The following is a 14,593-nucleotide window of genomic DNA, read 5'->3' on the forward strand; positions in this document are numbered from 1 at the left end:
TAGGGTCAAACTTTATTTCAATTATTCAATTAACTCTAAACTAATACTTAATAAATAGATAAAAATTCTATTATCACTTTCTTTTCATGGAAGAACTTTCATTACACCATTAGTACATAATTCAATCATAAAACCTTCATTCTTCAAAACTCATCAATGGATGAAGAACATGTCAAGTCCAAAGCTTCTCTCTTAGCTCTCTTCAAATCATCACCTTCATCTTCATCATTATCTTATTCTTCTTCTTCTTCATACACCGCTGAAAATGCTATCCATTCGTTCACTCCGGTTCGAACCGGGTCCAAGGCTTCACAGTCACAACACCGCCACGTGGCAGAAAATGAAGCAATTGAAAGAATGGGAATCAGATTCTTCAACGATATTTTCGGTCACGGCGGAATGATGAAATGGAAAGATGTAGAAAACCGGTTCGACCAAGTGGCTTGGACCGGGAACGCCCCTGAACCGGTTATGTCATGGCCCGAATTCGGGTTTTGCATTGGTGAGTGTGACAATACATGAAATTAATTAAGTCAAACATTTAATTCATACTTATAACATTAATTATTATTATCATCAAAATTGTTTCAATCATCATAATAATAATTCATGAAGATTGTGATAGCCAAAAACGGTGTCGTTGATAAGTCTATTTCAATGTCCTTGTGTCATCGCTAAGATTCAATGAAGCACTTAATTAGCCACCTTACCCATGTTCTATGCATACACTAAATTGTCACTATATAAGACAACTTGTATTATTCATTTTTCTATATACTTTACTTTATTTCAATTATGAGTAATGTTAATGTTAATTAATTAACAATTCTTCATATCTACTATACACCTACCTGTTTAATTTAATCTTATTTTTTCAATTATTAATTTATAGGGATAGGGATGCAATCATCACCAGAATTGGCAAGAGAATTGTTAAGAGCACTAAGAGGATGCAAGGATTGGAAATCAGATATCACAAAAACTGAGTTGCATAAGTTTTGGTTACGGATGAATGATGATTCTTTTAACTCAAGAATGCGAATGTTCTTTGACATGTAAATAAATAAAAAATTATCCAAATTGATTTTCATAATTTCTAAATATTTTGTAATTTTTTTTGTCTATGTTTGTGTTTACTTTAGGTGTAATAGAAACATGGATGGAAGAATTACTGAGACAGATATAAAACAGGTTTTTTTTATTTAATTTAATAAAAAATTAACATTAATTAAGTTATACTAATTGATGATATTATGCAGACAATATTATTAACCGCTTCCATAAATAAGCTATCGGTGACACGTGATGAAGCAGATGATTATGCAGGTTTGATAATGGAATCTGTGGACAAGAAAAACAAAGGCTACATTGAGGTAGTACTAATTAATTATTAATTATTAATTATTAATAATGATTCATGAAAAAAAAAATATAATAATTATTATTGGTGACATAAATATATGTGTAGATATGTGAAATGGAAAGTGTATTGAAGTCAAGTTTGTTAAAGGAACATTCTCCAGTAATGAAATTAAAAGAAATGATTATTCAAGAGGAGAGTGAGGAATATGAAGAAGAACAAGAAAGAATGTCGAAAACGGAAGTGTTGTTTAGAACATATTGGAGACGTTGTTGGGTTGTTATGGTTTGGTTGATTGGTTGTTTTGGTTTGTTTGGTTGGAAATTTGAACAGTATCGTAAAAGATCAGGTTTTGAGGTGATGGGTTATTGTCTTCCAACTGCTAAAGGTGCTGCTGAGACATTGAAGTTCAATATGGCTCTTGTTCTTCTTCCTGTTTGTCGAAATACAATCACTTGGTTAAGAAAGGATCGTCGTCTTAACTATGTTGTTCCTTTTAATGACAACATTAACTTTCATAAGGTAAGTGTGTTTTTCATAATTTTATCTCCGTATTTTGGGATGTCGCAGGTTCGAACCTCTGACTTTGTTTTTGCACATAACTGAGCTCGTTTAATAAAGATTATTATAGATTATTGATATATGATGGTTTGTTTCTGGAATATATATGCAGCTTATTGCAGGAGGAATAGTGGTGGGTGTGATATTGCACGGTGGGACACATCTTACCTGTGATTTTCCAAGAATTAGTGATTCTGACAAATCAATTTTCCGGCAAACAATAGCAGCAGGATTTGGCTATCACCAACCTACCTACATGGAAATTTTGGCAACAACAGAAGTAGCTAGTGGGATTGGAATGGTGGTGTTAATGGCCATTGCGTTTTCACTCGCGACAAAGTGGCCAAGGCGTCGTTCGCCTGTGTTACCTTTGTCCCTCAGAAGGGTCACTGGTTACAACACCTTTTGGTATTCTCACCATCTGTTTGTTCTTGTCTATGTATTGCTCATTGTTCACTCCATGTTCTTGTTCCTAACAGACAAATGGATCGAGAAAACGGTATATGCCTCTCCACTCTAGTTACTATAATCTTACTACTTTCTTCATCTAAATCAGAAGAATGTAATGATTATATATGTTACTAATATGTTTATCTTACTACATGCAGACATGGATGTACATTGTTTTTCCGGTTTTATTGTACGCCGGAGAGAGGATCTTTCGAGCCATTAGATCAGGATCTTATGAAGTTGATATTATGAAGGTATTTGATCAACTTTCTTTATGTTCAAAATATGCATAAAAGCTTCTGCTTTAACTTTTCAGTTTCGTATGATCAGATTTTCATATGATCAAATATTTACCGATTTCCTTCTTTGATTTTCCATGCAGGCTAGTCTCTATCCAGGAAAAGTTCTGCACCTCAAAATGCAAAAACCAGACGGTTTTAAGTACAGAAGTGGCATGTATATATTCATCCAGTGCCCCCAAATTTCGCCCTTTCAATGGTATTCATTCGATCTTCAACATTTCATCATTTTCATCTAATACTAATCTAAGGCATTTTCGCAGTAGAGACTGATTGATCAAGATTGATGTTCTATTTTTGAATTTCGTTTGGCTAAATTTTCAGGCATCCATTTTCCTTGACATCAGGACCACAAGATGAGTACCTCAGTGTGCACATTAGAACTCTCGGTGACTGGAGCTACCAAATATATGCTCTATTCCAAGAGGTAAATATGACATTTTTTTCTAAGATTTTGCAGTCTCAAATTTGTTACTGCAATATTCTGCAGGCAGTGTTGTCCGGGTTACAAGGGTGTCCGAAACTGTACATAGACGGCCCTTATGGTTCTGCTTCTCAAGACCATGTAAAGTATGACATTCTAGTACTTATTGGTCTTGGCATCGGAGCAACGCCTTTCATTAGCATCCTCAAAGATGTTGCTAATGGTGTCCAGACGTCACAAAGTGATCATGTAAACTTCTTTTGTTTTGTTACTATTTTTTTCTTAGAAATGTGTGATAGTGCCTTCCCTAAAATTCAATTTCTCTGCTTCTATTCTATGAAACAAATGACACGTTTGGGCATTTGAAAATAGAGTGGTCTCAGAGAATGCAGCTTAACAAAGGGTTCACCTTCAAAAGCTTATTTATATTGGGTTACAAGAGAACAAAACTCCTTTGATTGGTTTAGAGATGTAATCAAGGAAATTGCAAGTTCAACCAAACAACAGGTTACACTTATTTATCTATGCCTGATGCAACTTGTCGTAAAGACGTAATTAGATCTTCAAGCATTTTCTGACCGTTATAATTTTCTTGTAATCTTTGAAGTCGGTTGTGGAGATGCATAATTTCCTGACTAGTGTATATCCTGAGGGAGATGTTCGTTCGGCTTTACTAAGTGTCATTCAGGCATTAAACCATGCCAAGAATGGCATTGACATAGTTTCTAGGACTCCTGTAAGTGCATCTCATCTTTTTAACTTTGAGCATTATATGTGTAACCAAATTATGAAAATATAGTGATTTTTTACGAAATTTTCAGATACATACACATTTTGCTCGACCAAATTGGTTCAACATATTTTCCAGATTGGCTCGAAAACATGTAGGAGCTAAAATTGGTGAGAAAAACATCTCTTGTAATTTAGGATTGTTTTATAACCAAAACATCTCTCCTATTTCTGTGTTATATGTTAAAGCTTCATCCAACCCTTAAGTTTTGAGGCTAAATATTTTCTCCTAACCTAACTAAGAATGTGAATTTTCTTGTACAGGAGTTTTTTATTGTGGACCATCTAACCTAGCAACAGAATTGAAGAATTTGTGCACCAAATTTTCCACCAAAACCACAACTAGATTTGTTTTCCACAAGGAAAATTACTAAACTTGCTTATGAAAAAGAATGACATCTATACTATCAATTTCTCAATCAGAAAAGCACAGTTACCTTCAAAATCTTTAGCGGTTCCTTCTGTTTTGCCAGAGAATCTGTAAATATACATATTCGCCGTTTGGCAATCGATAGATGAAAGAATATACAACTATACATCAATAATAGTCCTTCTCATTGCTCATTGTAACTGTAATTTTGAGTGTCTTAGTGTGCTAGTTTGGTATTTCCCGTACACCTGAAGCAGCAAATCACACTTTCAAAAATAAACACAAACAATGAATAAATGTTATATAGATAATAATCAAAGATATATCTACATATGTATAATGTATTCTTTTGTATGCTATATAATCACTGAAATGCACATATTTTACAGACAAGTGCGTTATCCATTTTAGGCAACATGTTTAAGAAATGATATAACTTACTTGTCTTTTTAAATCTTTTACACCATTTTATCATAAGTTGTTCAACACTAGCATCCATTCGAGTACCAACTCCTCCCCAAACAAGCATGTGTGTTAGATCCCCAATAGATGAGCCAGTCACTTCATAAACAGGTTTAAACCCAAGTCTTGTGTAGAACCTAATCAACTGTTTTTTAGAAGGTAAAAAAACATCAAAGTCTATATAGCAGATAGTAAACAAAAAAGTGAAGTTAAGGATAAGGTTGGTAATTAAGAAAATGACCTTAGAATGGTAAAGATCAGAATCATTGATGGCAAGTAATTGAGCAGTTTTGCAACCAGAATCATATCCATGTCGAATAGCAACAGCTCCAATATATAAACCAAGTCCAAAGATTGATTTTTCCATACCAAGTGTTTCTCTTTGGAGTTTAATAGAGTCCAAGTGAAGAATATTACCTCTTCCAAACCATATTCTTATCAATCCCTCAGCTTTTCCAAGCTCTCTATCTGTTATCAAACTCTTTGCTGTGATTCTGAAAAAGGGTCCTAAAGTTTGGAGGTGAAGGTCGAGTTTTTGTGATTTTGATGATTCTAGGATTTCGGACATGGATGGCAATGGAACTGGTTGGTTGGTGGCTTTTGCAGTAATGCATTTGAACCTGTTGTTTTGAAGGGGAATTGGGATATTTGGTGAAAGAGGAAGATGATGAATTCTGGTTGGGATTGGTGGGTTTGTTTGTAAATTTAGGTTCATCGTGGAGAAAACTCTGGGGAATAATAGAGACTCACCATTTTCACAAAACATAAGGTCATTGGCCATTGAGAATTGAGATAAGTTTCTAAGATTTTTTTTTTTAATATTTTACAAATTTTATATTTAGATTGTTAAAATTAAGAAAGAAAAATTATTCTTAGTATTCAAAAGAAAAATTATGGAAAACAAATTCGCATTGTTGTGAAAATTGGAATATGAGGAATACAATTGTGGTATATATACAAAAATTATTTTGATTGATGATAAGAGTGTATAGTTGATTTATGTAAGGTACATAAGAGTGTTCATTTGTATGTGTAACATTCAGTTTTTCAACCTGATTATTATGATGGACCTATAGAAGATGAAATTGAAAACATAGCTAAGGTTGTAGTTAATGTTGATGAAACTAAAGATGTCATTGAAAAACTGGTTGAAGAAGTTCTCAATGCTAAAGTGGATGGTGTAAGTGACTTGAATAAGGCTGGGGTTGGAGGCACAAACGTTGATGTTAATGGGGATGCGCATATGAGTGAGGGGTGAGGTAGGAAATATTAATGTTGATGTTAGTGGGACTGAGGATATGAGTGAGGGTGAGGTAGAAGATAATAATGTTGATGTTAATGGGGTTGAGGATATGAGTGAGGGTGAGGTAGTAGATAATAATGTTGATGTTAATGGTGATGAGGATATGAGTGATAATGATAATGTGAGTTTCTAGTATGACAGTGCCTTAGATGTTACCTTTAAAGACTCAAATGAAAACAGTGATGGTTTAGTGGAAGAGGATATTACACATCTATTGGGTTATGACAAAGAGACAGAAGGTAAAGGCAAACAACATAGTGAGGAATGTGAATGTGCTAGTAAGGAATTGGAGAGTGGGTGCGAAACTGATTGGGAAAGTAAATGTCATAGGAAGAAGTGTCTTGTTTCCAAAATGCTCAAAAACATGTCAGACTACAAATGAGAATTAGGAATCTATTTTGCAACAAAGAATGATTTTAAGGAGGCAATTACTTCATATGCAGTCCAGTCAGGAAGAGATTTGAGGTTCTCTAAAAATGATAAACAAAGGGTAAGAGTGATATGTAAAGAAGGGTGTGATTGGAATGCATATTGTGGGAAGTTACCATATGAGGATTCTTGACAATTGAGGAAATTGGTGGATAAGCATAGTTGTAGTAGATCATATAATGTGAAGCTCATGACTACAAAGTGGTTAAGTAAAAGAATTTAAAACTCTTTGAAAGATAATCCAAATCTGAAAATCAGGGACATCAAGGAAAAAACCCAAAGAAAATGGAATGTTGGTGTAAACAAGACTAAGGATGTTAGGGTTAGGTGTGCAACAAGAGGATTGGTTGATGGCTTCTTTCTAGAACAGTATACAAGAATTTATGACTATGCACATGAGATCCTTAAAACAAATCCTGGTTCAGCTATCAAGATTAATGTTCAACCTGTTCTGCTATCAAGAATTTATGACTATGCACATGAGATCCTTAAAACAAACCGTCGCCGCTTGCTAATCTTCATGATGTGTTTCATGTGTCTTAGTTGAGGAGATATATTTTGGATCCATCTCATGTGAGTAGGTGGATGATGTGCAGGTGAGAGATAATCTGACTGTGGATGTATCACCCGTGCGGATAGAGGATCAAGAAGTGAAGCAGATGCATGGTAAAGAGATTGCATTAGTGAAGGTAGTTTGGGGTGGACCAGCTGGTGGGAGCGTGAGAAGCAACTGAGGGAGTCGTATCCGACTCTGCTTTCCTCATGTAATTTTCGAGGGCGAAAATTTCTTAAGTTAGGGAGAGTCGTAACACCCCGTTTTTTTATTAGATATTTTATTATATTTTAATTGTTTGAATTATGGATTTTGATGATTTATTTTATGCCTGGATGTTGGTGGAGTATGTATCCTTAAGTTAGTGGTATAGAGGAATGATAGAAGTAAGTAGAATAATTTAGAATTGTTTTGATAATTAAAAATAATGTTTTATTTATTTTTATTATATTAATTAGTGAAGATAGAATAATTTGACCAAATATGAGAAATTAAGAAAGTTAGTGGGAGGAAGAAATATGAGATAATTAAGTTTGGGTCAAGTTGGTGATTTGGAAAAGTTTACCCTAAAAATAAAAAGTTAAGATGAACCTAGGTTTATGGAGATTTTCGCGTTATGTGACATTTGAGAAAAAGAAGAAAAGAGGCAATAAGAAAGGTGATCAAGAAAAGAGAGTGGGGGTTTCAATTCAGAATTTTTGCAAAATATTCAAGTAAGGGTGAAAACTTGTTCTAATAGTAATGGGTATGATGAAAGGGTAGAACGGAGGAACCTTTAATCTCCTTAGGATTTGGCGTTTTGATTCATAATTTTGAACTTGGGTGCTACGATAGTTGTTATATGATGATTATATGATGAGTTTCGTGTCTCTTATGTGTGTGTATTTTTCTATTTTTATGATTGAACATATATCCACCATTTTTGCACTTTCAAAGGTTTTAGGCATAATCTTAAAACTGTGATTAAATGATTTAATTGTGTTAAAACTATAAATTAACTTTAGATAATTAGAGTATTGCATGGGTTGTAATTTCTGAGCATTTGGCTTTTTACGGAATCGAAATCGGAGGTTCGGAAGGCCTCAAATGATGAAAAACGCAGAAAATTCTGCATTCTTTCTGTCACGACCGCGCTCAGCGCGTGAGCCTTTTTTGTGTTTTTCGGTTGAAATCATTTTGGCCATAACTTTTGATCCGTAAGTCCAAATCGAGTTTCATTTGAAGTGTTGGATATCTGAAATAGAGGGCTATAACTTTGTTTCAGGGATGAAATAATTTTGGTGAATATTTCATGGATTTTTTTGGGGTTGAAGAAGATGAATATTGTGTTGGAAATTTTAGAAAACAACAACTTTTTTAGTAACGCCTTCGTGCACAGTTTTGATCATAACTTTCAACTCGTTAATCATTTTGGGTTGGGGCTTGAAGTATTAGAAAGATGAATCTAAGAGATACAATGTGATGGTGATAAGTGAATTGATTGGGTATTATTTCTATATCTACTATGTTGATGAAGTTTTATTCATACGTTCGATTAATGAATTATTGACACATCCCGATGATTTTGGTCATAACTTTTATTTCATAAGCCTGATTTTGATGTCGTTTGAAGTATTAGAAAGATAACACTCAAACCTATAACATGGTAGTGATTATTGAGAGGTTTTAATAATATTCACATGCATATCATGTTAATAAATGTATTGGTTTATACATGTGATTGATGAATCATTGCATTGTTGTAATATCATGGTGTGATAATTATGTTGTTATGTCCATGATGTTAAGATGTTGACGAATTGCTATTGTTTGTTGATATTATTCATGTGGTAACATGAATTGGTTGTTGCATGATGAATGATGTGATGCATAAATGATGAGATGTGTGGGGGGATCCTTTAGGTGAACCTTGTTGTGTTAATGCATGTTATTTGAGAGTCATGCATCTTGTTGTACGGGCTTCAGTCCAATTTTGGTGAGCCTCGATTATATGGTGATGGATCGGGTGCGAGTAGCTAATTCTTATTATGGGGGATTAGTGAAGCATTACCTATGTTGATGGTAACGAGTTTTGGTGAGACTCGATCCCATTATGATGGATCGAGTGCGAGTAGCTAATTCCTATTACGGGGGATTAGTGAAGCGTTACCTATGGTGATGGTAGCGATTTTACTATGCTCCGATTCCAAGAGGGAATCGATCCTATGGTGGGGATCATGGAGTGAGATGAACCTGAGTGTTCATATTTGGTACCACGTGCATGTCGAGTCGGTGTTGAGTGCATTGCATAAGTGTTGCATTTGTATTATTTGTTAGATGTGTTGTTGGATGAGATGTTGTTGCATATGATGTTAATGATAACTGGGATGTGGTTTTGTATGATGTTGATGATAATTGAGATGTTGTCGTGTATGATGTTGATTGAAATTTAGATGTAAGAATGTGATATATTGTTGTGCATGATTGTGTAGATGTTGTACTTTATTTTTCATTTTATATCAAGAGTAGTATTGCTGAAGTAAGTGGAAGGTAGCTCTTGGATTACTTGTTTATTTTGTCGCTTTTACTAGTGGTACCTTGCTCTAATCATGTAATATCGGGTTGGGTTAAACGTTATTTTATTCCTTATGTCTGATAATGTTGAAGTAATAAGACTAATTTTGTTGTTGAGAATTCTTAAGATGTTGAGTTTATTGATTACAACTCTCTTATTTTGTTATTAAAATTGAAGTTGAGACTAGATGTTATTACTTGCTTTATCTTCCATAATTGTGATGATAATTCCGCTGCGATGATACTTTAAAATGGAAGTGAGCATGCAGTGACAAGTTATGAATGTCTTATTATGTGAATACATAATACCGATCAGATGAGAAGGATGTCGTGTAAACATCTCAAGTATGATTCAGATAAGTGGGATGTCGTGTAAACATCCTTATTACAAATGTGTATATTGAAATTTACTGTTGAAACTCGTGTTACGGAGCAGGTCATGTGTGTTATGAATGTGTGACACCCTACGTGGTTTTATTTTATATTTAATTTATGCGATAAAATATGTGCGGAGTTTAGGGTGTTACAGAAAATGCCCGTTTGGATGATTCATTGGCATCGTGATTTTCTTCCCACGAATCGCTTAAACCGAAACTCTTAATACCAGATGTTGGAAATTCGCCACAACCTATGGAGAATTTTTATCAATCTTGATGAACAGGATTGTTATCACCCACAAAATAACAACGAAAAAAGAAGAACATTTGAGAAAGAAAAGACAGAACGATGGAGAAGAAGAATATTTTCTGCAGAGTTTCTCTCTCTGTCCACAACCTATGAAAAACTTCTTTATTCCCTTTGCAACTGCAAAATTCTGTGAATACAATGTTATGAATGCAACATTACAAGAATAAGAGTTACTCCCTCTATTTATATATTTAGGTTAACTTGCACCCCAAGTCAAAGCCCAAAACTATAAAAGTCCAAAATAATTAACAATATTAAAAATATGCCTAAGTCGAAATCCTTTGTGAAGCAACATACTTCGACACACTAATACAACTCAACACACTAGGTGATTCGACACTTCTTTGCTTCTGTCAAGCAATCTGCTTCAACACAAGGAATTATAATTCAACAAAAATCATGTGGCAAAGTTGTGAAGTGAAAATCACGTCGCTGATTGCTCTATATATTTCCAAATTTTCTCTCTCTCACGCAGGCCAAATTCAACTTCTTTCTCAATTCACTTCACAACTTTGCCACGTGATTTTCACTTCACAATTTTGCCAAGTGATTTTCACTTCACAACTTTCCCTCATAAACGTTTTTTTATTTTTGAATTTAACGTTGCGAAGTGATTTTCACATCACAACTTAAAATTTGAAAATTTCAAATTTCCCCTCATCTGTCAACTTGTGCACGCCTCACTTTTTTATTTTATTTTATTTTTCAAGTTGCGACGTGATTACCACGTCACAATATTTTTTTATTTTTTTTCAGCTTTCTCATGTGCAAGTCTGACTCTCAATTTTTTAATAATAAAAACATGTAGCGACGTGATTATCACGCCACAACTCCCTTTTTTTGCCACATGATTTTCATGTCACTATATCATGTGGTTGGAGAGAAATTTTCTTATAACGACGTCTCTTGAAATGACAACGTAAGGTTTGATTGCGATTGGATCCGAGACCAGCGGCGATGGAAGTACATATGGAAGCAAGTTGTTGCCTAATAAGCCCAATAGAGAAGCCATGGAAAACAACCTTTTGTCTTGTAAACAGCTTGTTTTCATGCCAAGGTTTTGAGAAGTTAATTTTCTGCAAAAAGAACAATGTTTGGAGGAAGAGATTAGAAAAAAAATGATGAAGATGGAGACATTACTAGTCTATCTCTCTGATCCTATTTATAAAAGAACTATTTGACTTTTAGAATGATTTAATAATTAATGTATTAGACATATATTTTGTCTAAAGATATTATTTATTCAATGAATATAAAATATAATTTTTTTCTTATTTATAAGATTGGGAGGAGTATTATTTTAAAAATAACATAATTAATTATCAATGAGAATGACTTCTATTTTTAATAAATAATGTAATAATTATTATTAAATTAGAAGAGGATTAAAAAATTATTATAAAAAAACTAAAAATCAGAATTTTAAAATGGGGTTAAAAACCGAAAAAAGATAAAATAAGAAGTCGCAATTAAGCCAAAAATATTTATGTATGGAGTCAAATTTTTTAACAATTTGTTCTCAACTTGTTCTTGTGTCAACCTGAGGGTAACTTTTAGAAAACTTAAGACACACAAAATACGAACCCTAATTGTGTAGAGAGGCAACAATGGCATCGGCAAAGCGATGCCACTACGAAGTTCTCGGTCTCTCCCGAGACTCCTCTCCGGAAGAAATCCGATCCGGTTACCGGAAGCTCGCCCTCCAACGCCATCCAGACAAGCTCGTCAAATCCGGCCTCTCTCAAGCTGAAGCAACCGCTCAGTTTCAGGAGCTTCAGCACGCCTACGAAGTCCTCTCCGATCCAAAGGAACGTGCATGGTACGATTCTCATCGTTCCCAAATCCTCTTCTCCGATCCAAATTCCCACTCTAATTCCGTTGTGCCTGACCTCTTCTCGTTTTTCTCAAACACAGTTTATTCTAGTTATTCCGATACCGGTAAGGGTTTTTACAAGGTTTATTCCGATGTATTTGATAAAATTCTGGCCAATGAGATCAATTTCGCTAAGAAATTAGGTTTAGGAGTTGATTCTGTTCGACAGGCTCCACTTATGGGGAATTTAGATAGTCCTTACACGCAGGTTACTGCTTTTTATGGTTACTGGTTGGGATTTTCGACAGTGATGGATTTTTGCTGGGCGGATGAGTATGATGCGATGGCCGGTCCGAATAGAAAGTCGAGGCGGTTGATGGAGGAAGAGAATAATAAGGTGAGGAGAAAGGCTAAGAGGGAGTATAATGATACTGTGAGGAGGTTGGCTGATTTTGTGAAGAAGAGAGATAAGAGAGTGATTGATATGAAGGTGAAGAAGAATTTGGAGATGGAGAAGAAGAAAGAGGAGGAGAAGGAGAGGAAGAGGAAGTTGGAGATGGAGAAAAAGGAGAGAGCTATGGCTTATGAGGAGCCTGATTGGGCTAAGGTTGATGAAGAAGAAGTTGAGGATTTGTTTGAGGATGATGAGTTTGAGGAGAAGAAAGATGAGAAGGAGTTTTATTGTGTGTTGTGTGGTAAGAAGTTTAAGAGTGAGAAGCAGTGGAAAAACCATGAGCAGTCTAAGAAACATAAGGAGAAGGTTGCTGAGTTTAGGGATTCACTCGATGATGAAGAGGAGTTAGAAGCTGAGGTGGATGAGGAAGGTGAGAGCGAAAGAGAGGGGGCTGGAGAAGAGAGATTACAAAGTGAGGAGGATGGAAGTGGGGTTGAGGATTTGAAGGAAAGGATTCAAGATTGTCTTAATGTTGCAGAAGAGGAGAGTGCAAATGGGGTTGAGCTGAATGATGATGATGAATTTTTCGATGCTTCACATGCAAAAGAGGGGGAAGAGGATGGTGTATCAGTTGATTTAGATGACAATGATGATGACGGGGATGATGAAAATGGTGTTCTTGAAACAATGGTGGCAGGGCACAAAGGAAGAGTTGATTTTGATGATGAAGATGATGAGATTGATGTTCTTGAAGCAATGCTGGCTGGGCACAAGAGCAGAAAACCTGGTGCTTCAACGCACAAGCCCACAGATTCTTTAACTCCAACTCAAGTTGAGAGTGAGAATGAGAATGATGGGGTTGGTGCTATGGAATATAACAACCGAAAGATCCCAAAAAAGAAACGTAGAGCCAAGAAAGAGAAGGGTCGGAAAAACGGGGACGAATCTAATGTTCCTACCAATGGAAAATATGAGAAGAATATACACACCAATGGAAATGATGATTCTAATGCACAAGAGTCCAGTTCCCGAAATTTCAATGATAATGAGGATAATGGGAGTAAAGAGAATGAGCAGTTGGGTAGAGATAATAAAAAGATTTCAAATCAACCAATTGATAAGAAAGGAACTTCAAAGGACACAAAAACCAAAGCAAAAATTTCATCCAAAGGAAGAAAAGCAAAGGTATGAATTTATGAATGTACCTGATAATCTGTTCTCTACCGTTCCCTTATGCTGATATGATTACTGAGATATGAATTATACTGTTTTTTGTTGTAGTGGTTTTCTTAACTTGAAAACGAGCATTTTGCGTTCATTTTTTTGCTTTTTTAAATGTGGCTAGTTTTTAGATTATTAGATATTAAAAAGGGCACAATTTTGACATTCAGATTTCCAATTTTTTAGGATATATTATTCTGTGGTCTTCCATAATAACACTGGTTATATCTATGTTATATTCCATGTCTTACAATTTAACTGAAGTATTTGTGCTCTATTCTGATTTATTGTATTTGTTTCTTAAATTAGAATACTTCAAAGAATCTTGGCCATTTTTGTGAGACGTGTGGAGAGGATTTTGAGTCAAGGTAGATTGCACCCTCTCTTATATTGAATTATTCTCATCATTGAAACTCTTTTGATGTCGCTGTCAGGATAAACGATTACATAACTTTGTTTGATTTGATTCTCAGGAATAAATTACATAGGCATCTGGGAGAATCTGGGCATGCAGCAATGAAAAGTCGATAAGAAAAATACAGTGATGATTAATCAGTTCAAATGTATCAAGTGGTTTTCCAGGTCTAGGATATGTGACAATTTCAATTTTTGGTCCATTCTTTAATTTTTCTTAGTGTTTAGATCAATTGTAACCCAGCATTTGGCAGAAAGCATGCTGTCATTCATGCGAGAGTTCATAAGGGTATGGACTATGGATACATGGTATACACTTATGTATGTCAGCAAAATTTTGATCAATCATTTCTAGAGTGAGCAGATGGAGTTATGTTCCCTGATACACAAGATTGAAGGTTTATGAAGATGTGGATCCTAAAAAAAAATATGTATTTTTATTAAACATTAAAATATTAAATTTAATAGTAATTTTACAACTTTTTATACAATTATTTAATTAGTCAGTCAA

The 14,593-nt window shown here is 34.7% G+C and overlaps 3 protein-coding genes across 7 annotated transcripts; 2 read left to right on the plus strand and 1 right to left on the minus strand.

The window, feature by feature from the left end:
• Positions 1-4,447, plus strand: LOC127073723 (respiratory burst oxidase homolog protein A). Of its 4 annotated transcripts, XM_051014915.1 has the most exons (14): positions 9-502; positions 893-1,055; positions 1,143-1,191; positions 1,260-1,373; positions 1,469-1,882; positions 2,034-2,420; positions 2,530-2,625; positions 2,754-2,869; positions 2,995-3,097; positions 3,161-3,343; positions 3,467-3,601; positions 3,702-3,830; positions 3,916-3,994; positions 4,148-4,447. In XM_051014915.1, exons 1-14 carry the CDS (start codon positions 157-159, stop codon positions 4,255-4,257), a joined length of 2,424 nt encoding a protein of 807 aa, XP_050870872.1. In that variant the 5' UTR covers positions 9-156; the 3' UTR covers positions 4,258-4,447. The 4 variants fall into 4 exon arrangements, with proteins under 4 accessions (XP_050870874.1, XP_050870871.1, XP_050870872.1 ...); XM_051014914.1 differs by having other exon boundaries at positions 7-502; positions 2,995-3,343; XM_051014916.1 differs by lacking the exon at positions 9-502 and adding an exon at positions 609-755 and having other exon boundaries at positions 2,995-3,343.
• LOC127073725 (uncharacterized) lies at positions 4,264-5,510 on the minus strand. The gene is made up of 3 exons (XM_051014918.1): positions 4,957-5,510; positions 4,695-4,860; positions 4,264-4,501 (listed from the first exon to the last, which is right to left on the minus strand). Exons 1-3 carry the CDS (start codon positions 5,494-5,496, stop codon positions 4,479-4,481), a joined length of 729 nt encoding a protein of 242 aa, XP_050870875.1. The 5' UTR covers positions 5,497-5,510; the 3' UTR covers positions 4,264-4,478.
• A 6,221-nt stretch (positions 5,511-11,731) lies between these two features.
• On the plus strand, positions 11,732-14,573 carry LOC127073726 (DNAJ protein JJJ1 homolog). Of its 2 annotated transcripts, XM_051014920.1 has the most exons (4): positions 11,833-12,059; positions 12,155-13,632; positions 13,978-14,036; positions 14,142-14,573. In XM_051014920.1, the coding sequence occupies exons 2-4, from the start codon at positions 12,292-12,294 to the stop codon at positions 14,197-14,199; spliced, it is 1,458 nt and encodes a 485-aa protein (XP_050870877.1). In that variant the 5' UTR covers positions 11,833-12,059; positions 12,155-12,291; the 3' UTR covers positions 14,200-14,573. The 2 variants fall into 2 exon arrangements, with proteins under 2 accessions (XP_050870876.1, XP_050870877.1); XM_051014919.1 differs by having other exon boundaries at positions 11,732-13,632.
• The last annotated feature ends 20 nt before the right edge of the window (positions 14,574-14,593 follow it).

This window comes from Lathyrus oleraceus, chromosome 4 (assembly GCF_024323335.1).
Source record: "Lathyrus oleraceus cultivar Zhongwan6 chromosome 4, CAAS_Psat_ZW6_1.0, whole genome shotgun sequence".
NCBI classification, from domain to species: Eukaryota; Viridiplantae; Streptophyta; class Magnoliopsida; order Fabales; family Fabaceae; genus Lathyrus; species Lathyrus oleraceus.

Bases quoted from the DNA above. Each gene is read 5' to 3' on its own strand.
- LOC127073726 (XM_051014919.1), top strand. From the start codon at position 11,848: ATGGCATCGGCAAAGCGATGCCACTACGAAGTTCTCGGTCTCTCCCGA. The intron at 13,633-13,977 runs GTATGAATTTAT...TTCTTAAATTAG, and splicing joins CCAAAGGAAGAAAAGCAAAG to AATACTTCAAAGAATCTTGG. The intron at 14,037-14,141 runs GTAGATTGCACC...TTTGATTCTCAG, and splicing joins GGAGAGGATTTTGAGTCAAG to GAATAAATTACATAGGCATC.
- LOC127073725 (XM_051014918.1), bottom strand. From the start codon at position 5,496: ATGGCCAATGACCTTATGTTTTGTGAAAATGGTGAGTCTCTATTATTC. The intron at 4,861-4,956 runs GTCATTTTCTTA...TCTAAAAAACAG, and splicing joins CTGATCTTTACCATTCTAAG to TTGATTAGGTTCTACACAAG. The intron at 4,502-4,694 runs GTAAGTTATATC...TTGCTGCTTCAG, and splicing joins TAAAAGATTTAAAAAGACAA to GTGTACGGGAAATACCAAAC.
- LOC127073723 (XM_051014914.1), top strand. From the start codon at position 157: ATGGATGAAGAACATGTCAAGTCCAAAGCTTCTCTCTTAGCTCTCTTC. The intron at 1,056-1,142 runs GTAAATAAATAA...TGTTTACTTTAG, and splicing joins ATGCGAATGTTCTTTGACAT to GTGTAATAGAAACATGGATG. The intron at 2,870-2,994 runs GTATTCATTCGA...CTAAATTTTCAG, and splicing joins CAAATTTCGCCCTTTCAATG to GCATCCATTTTCCTTGACAT.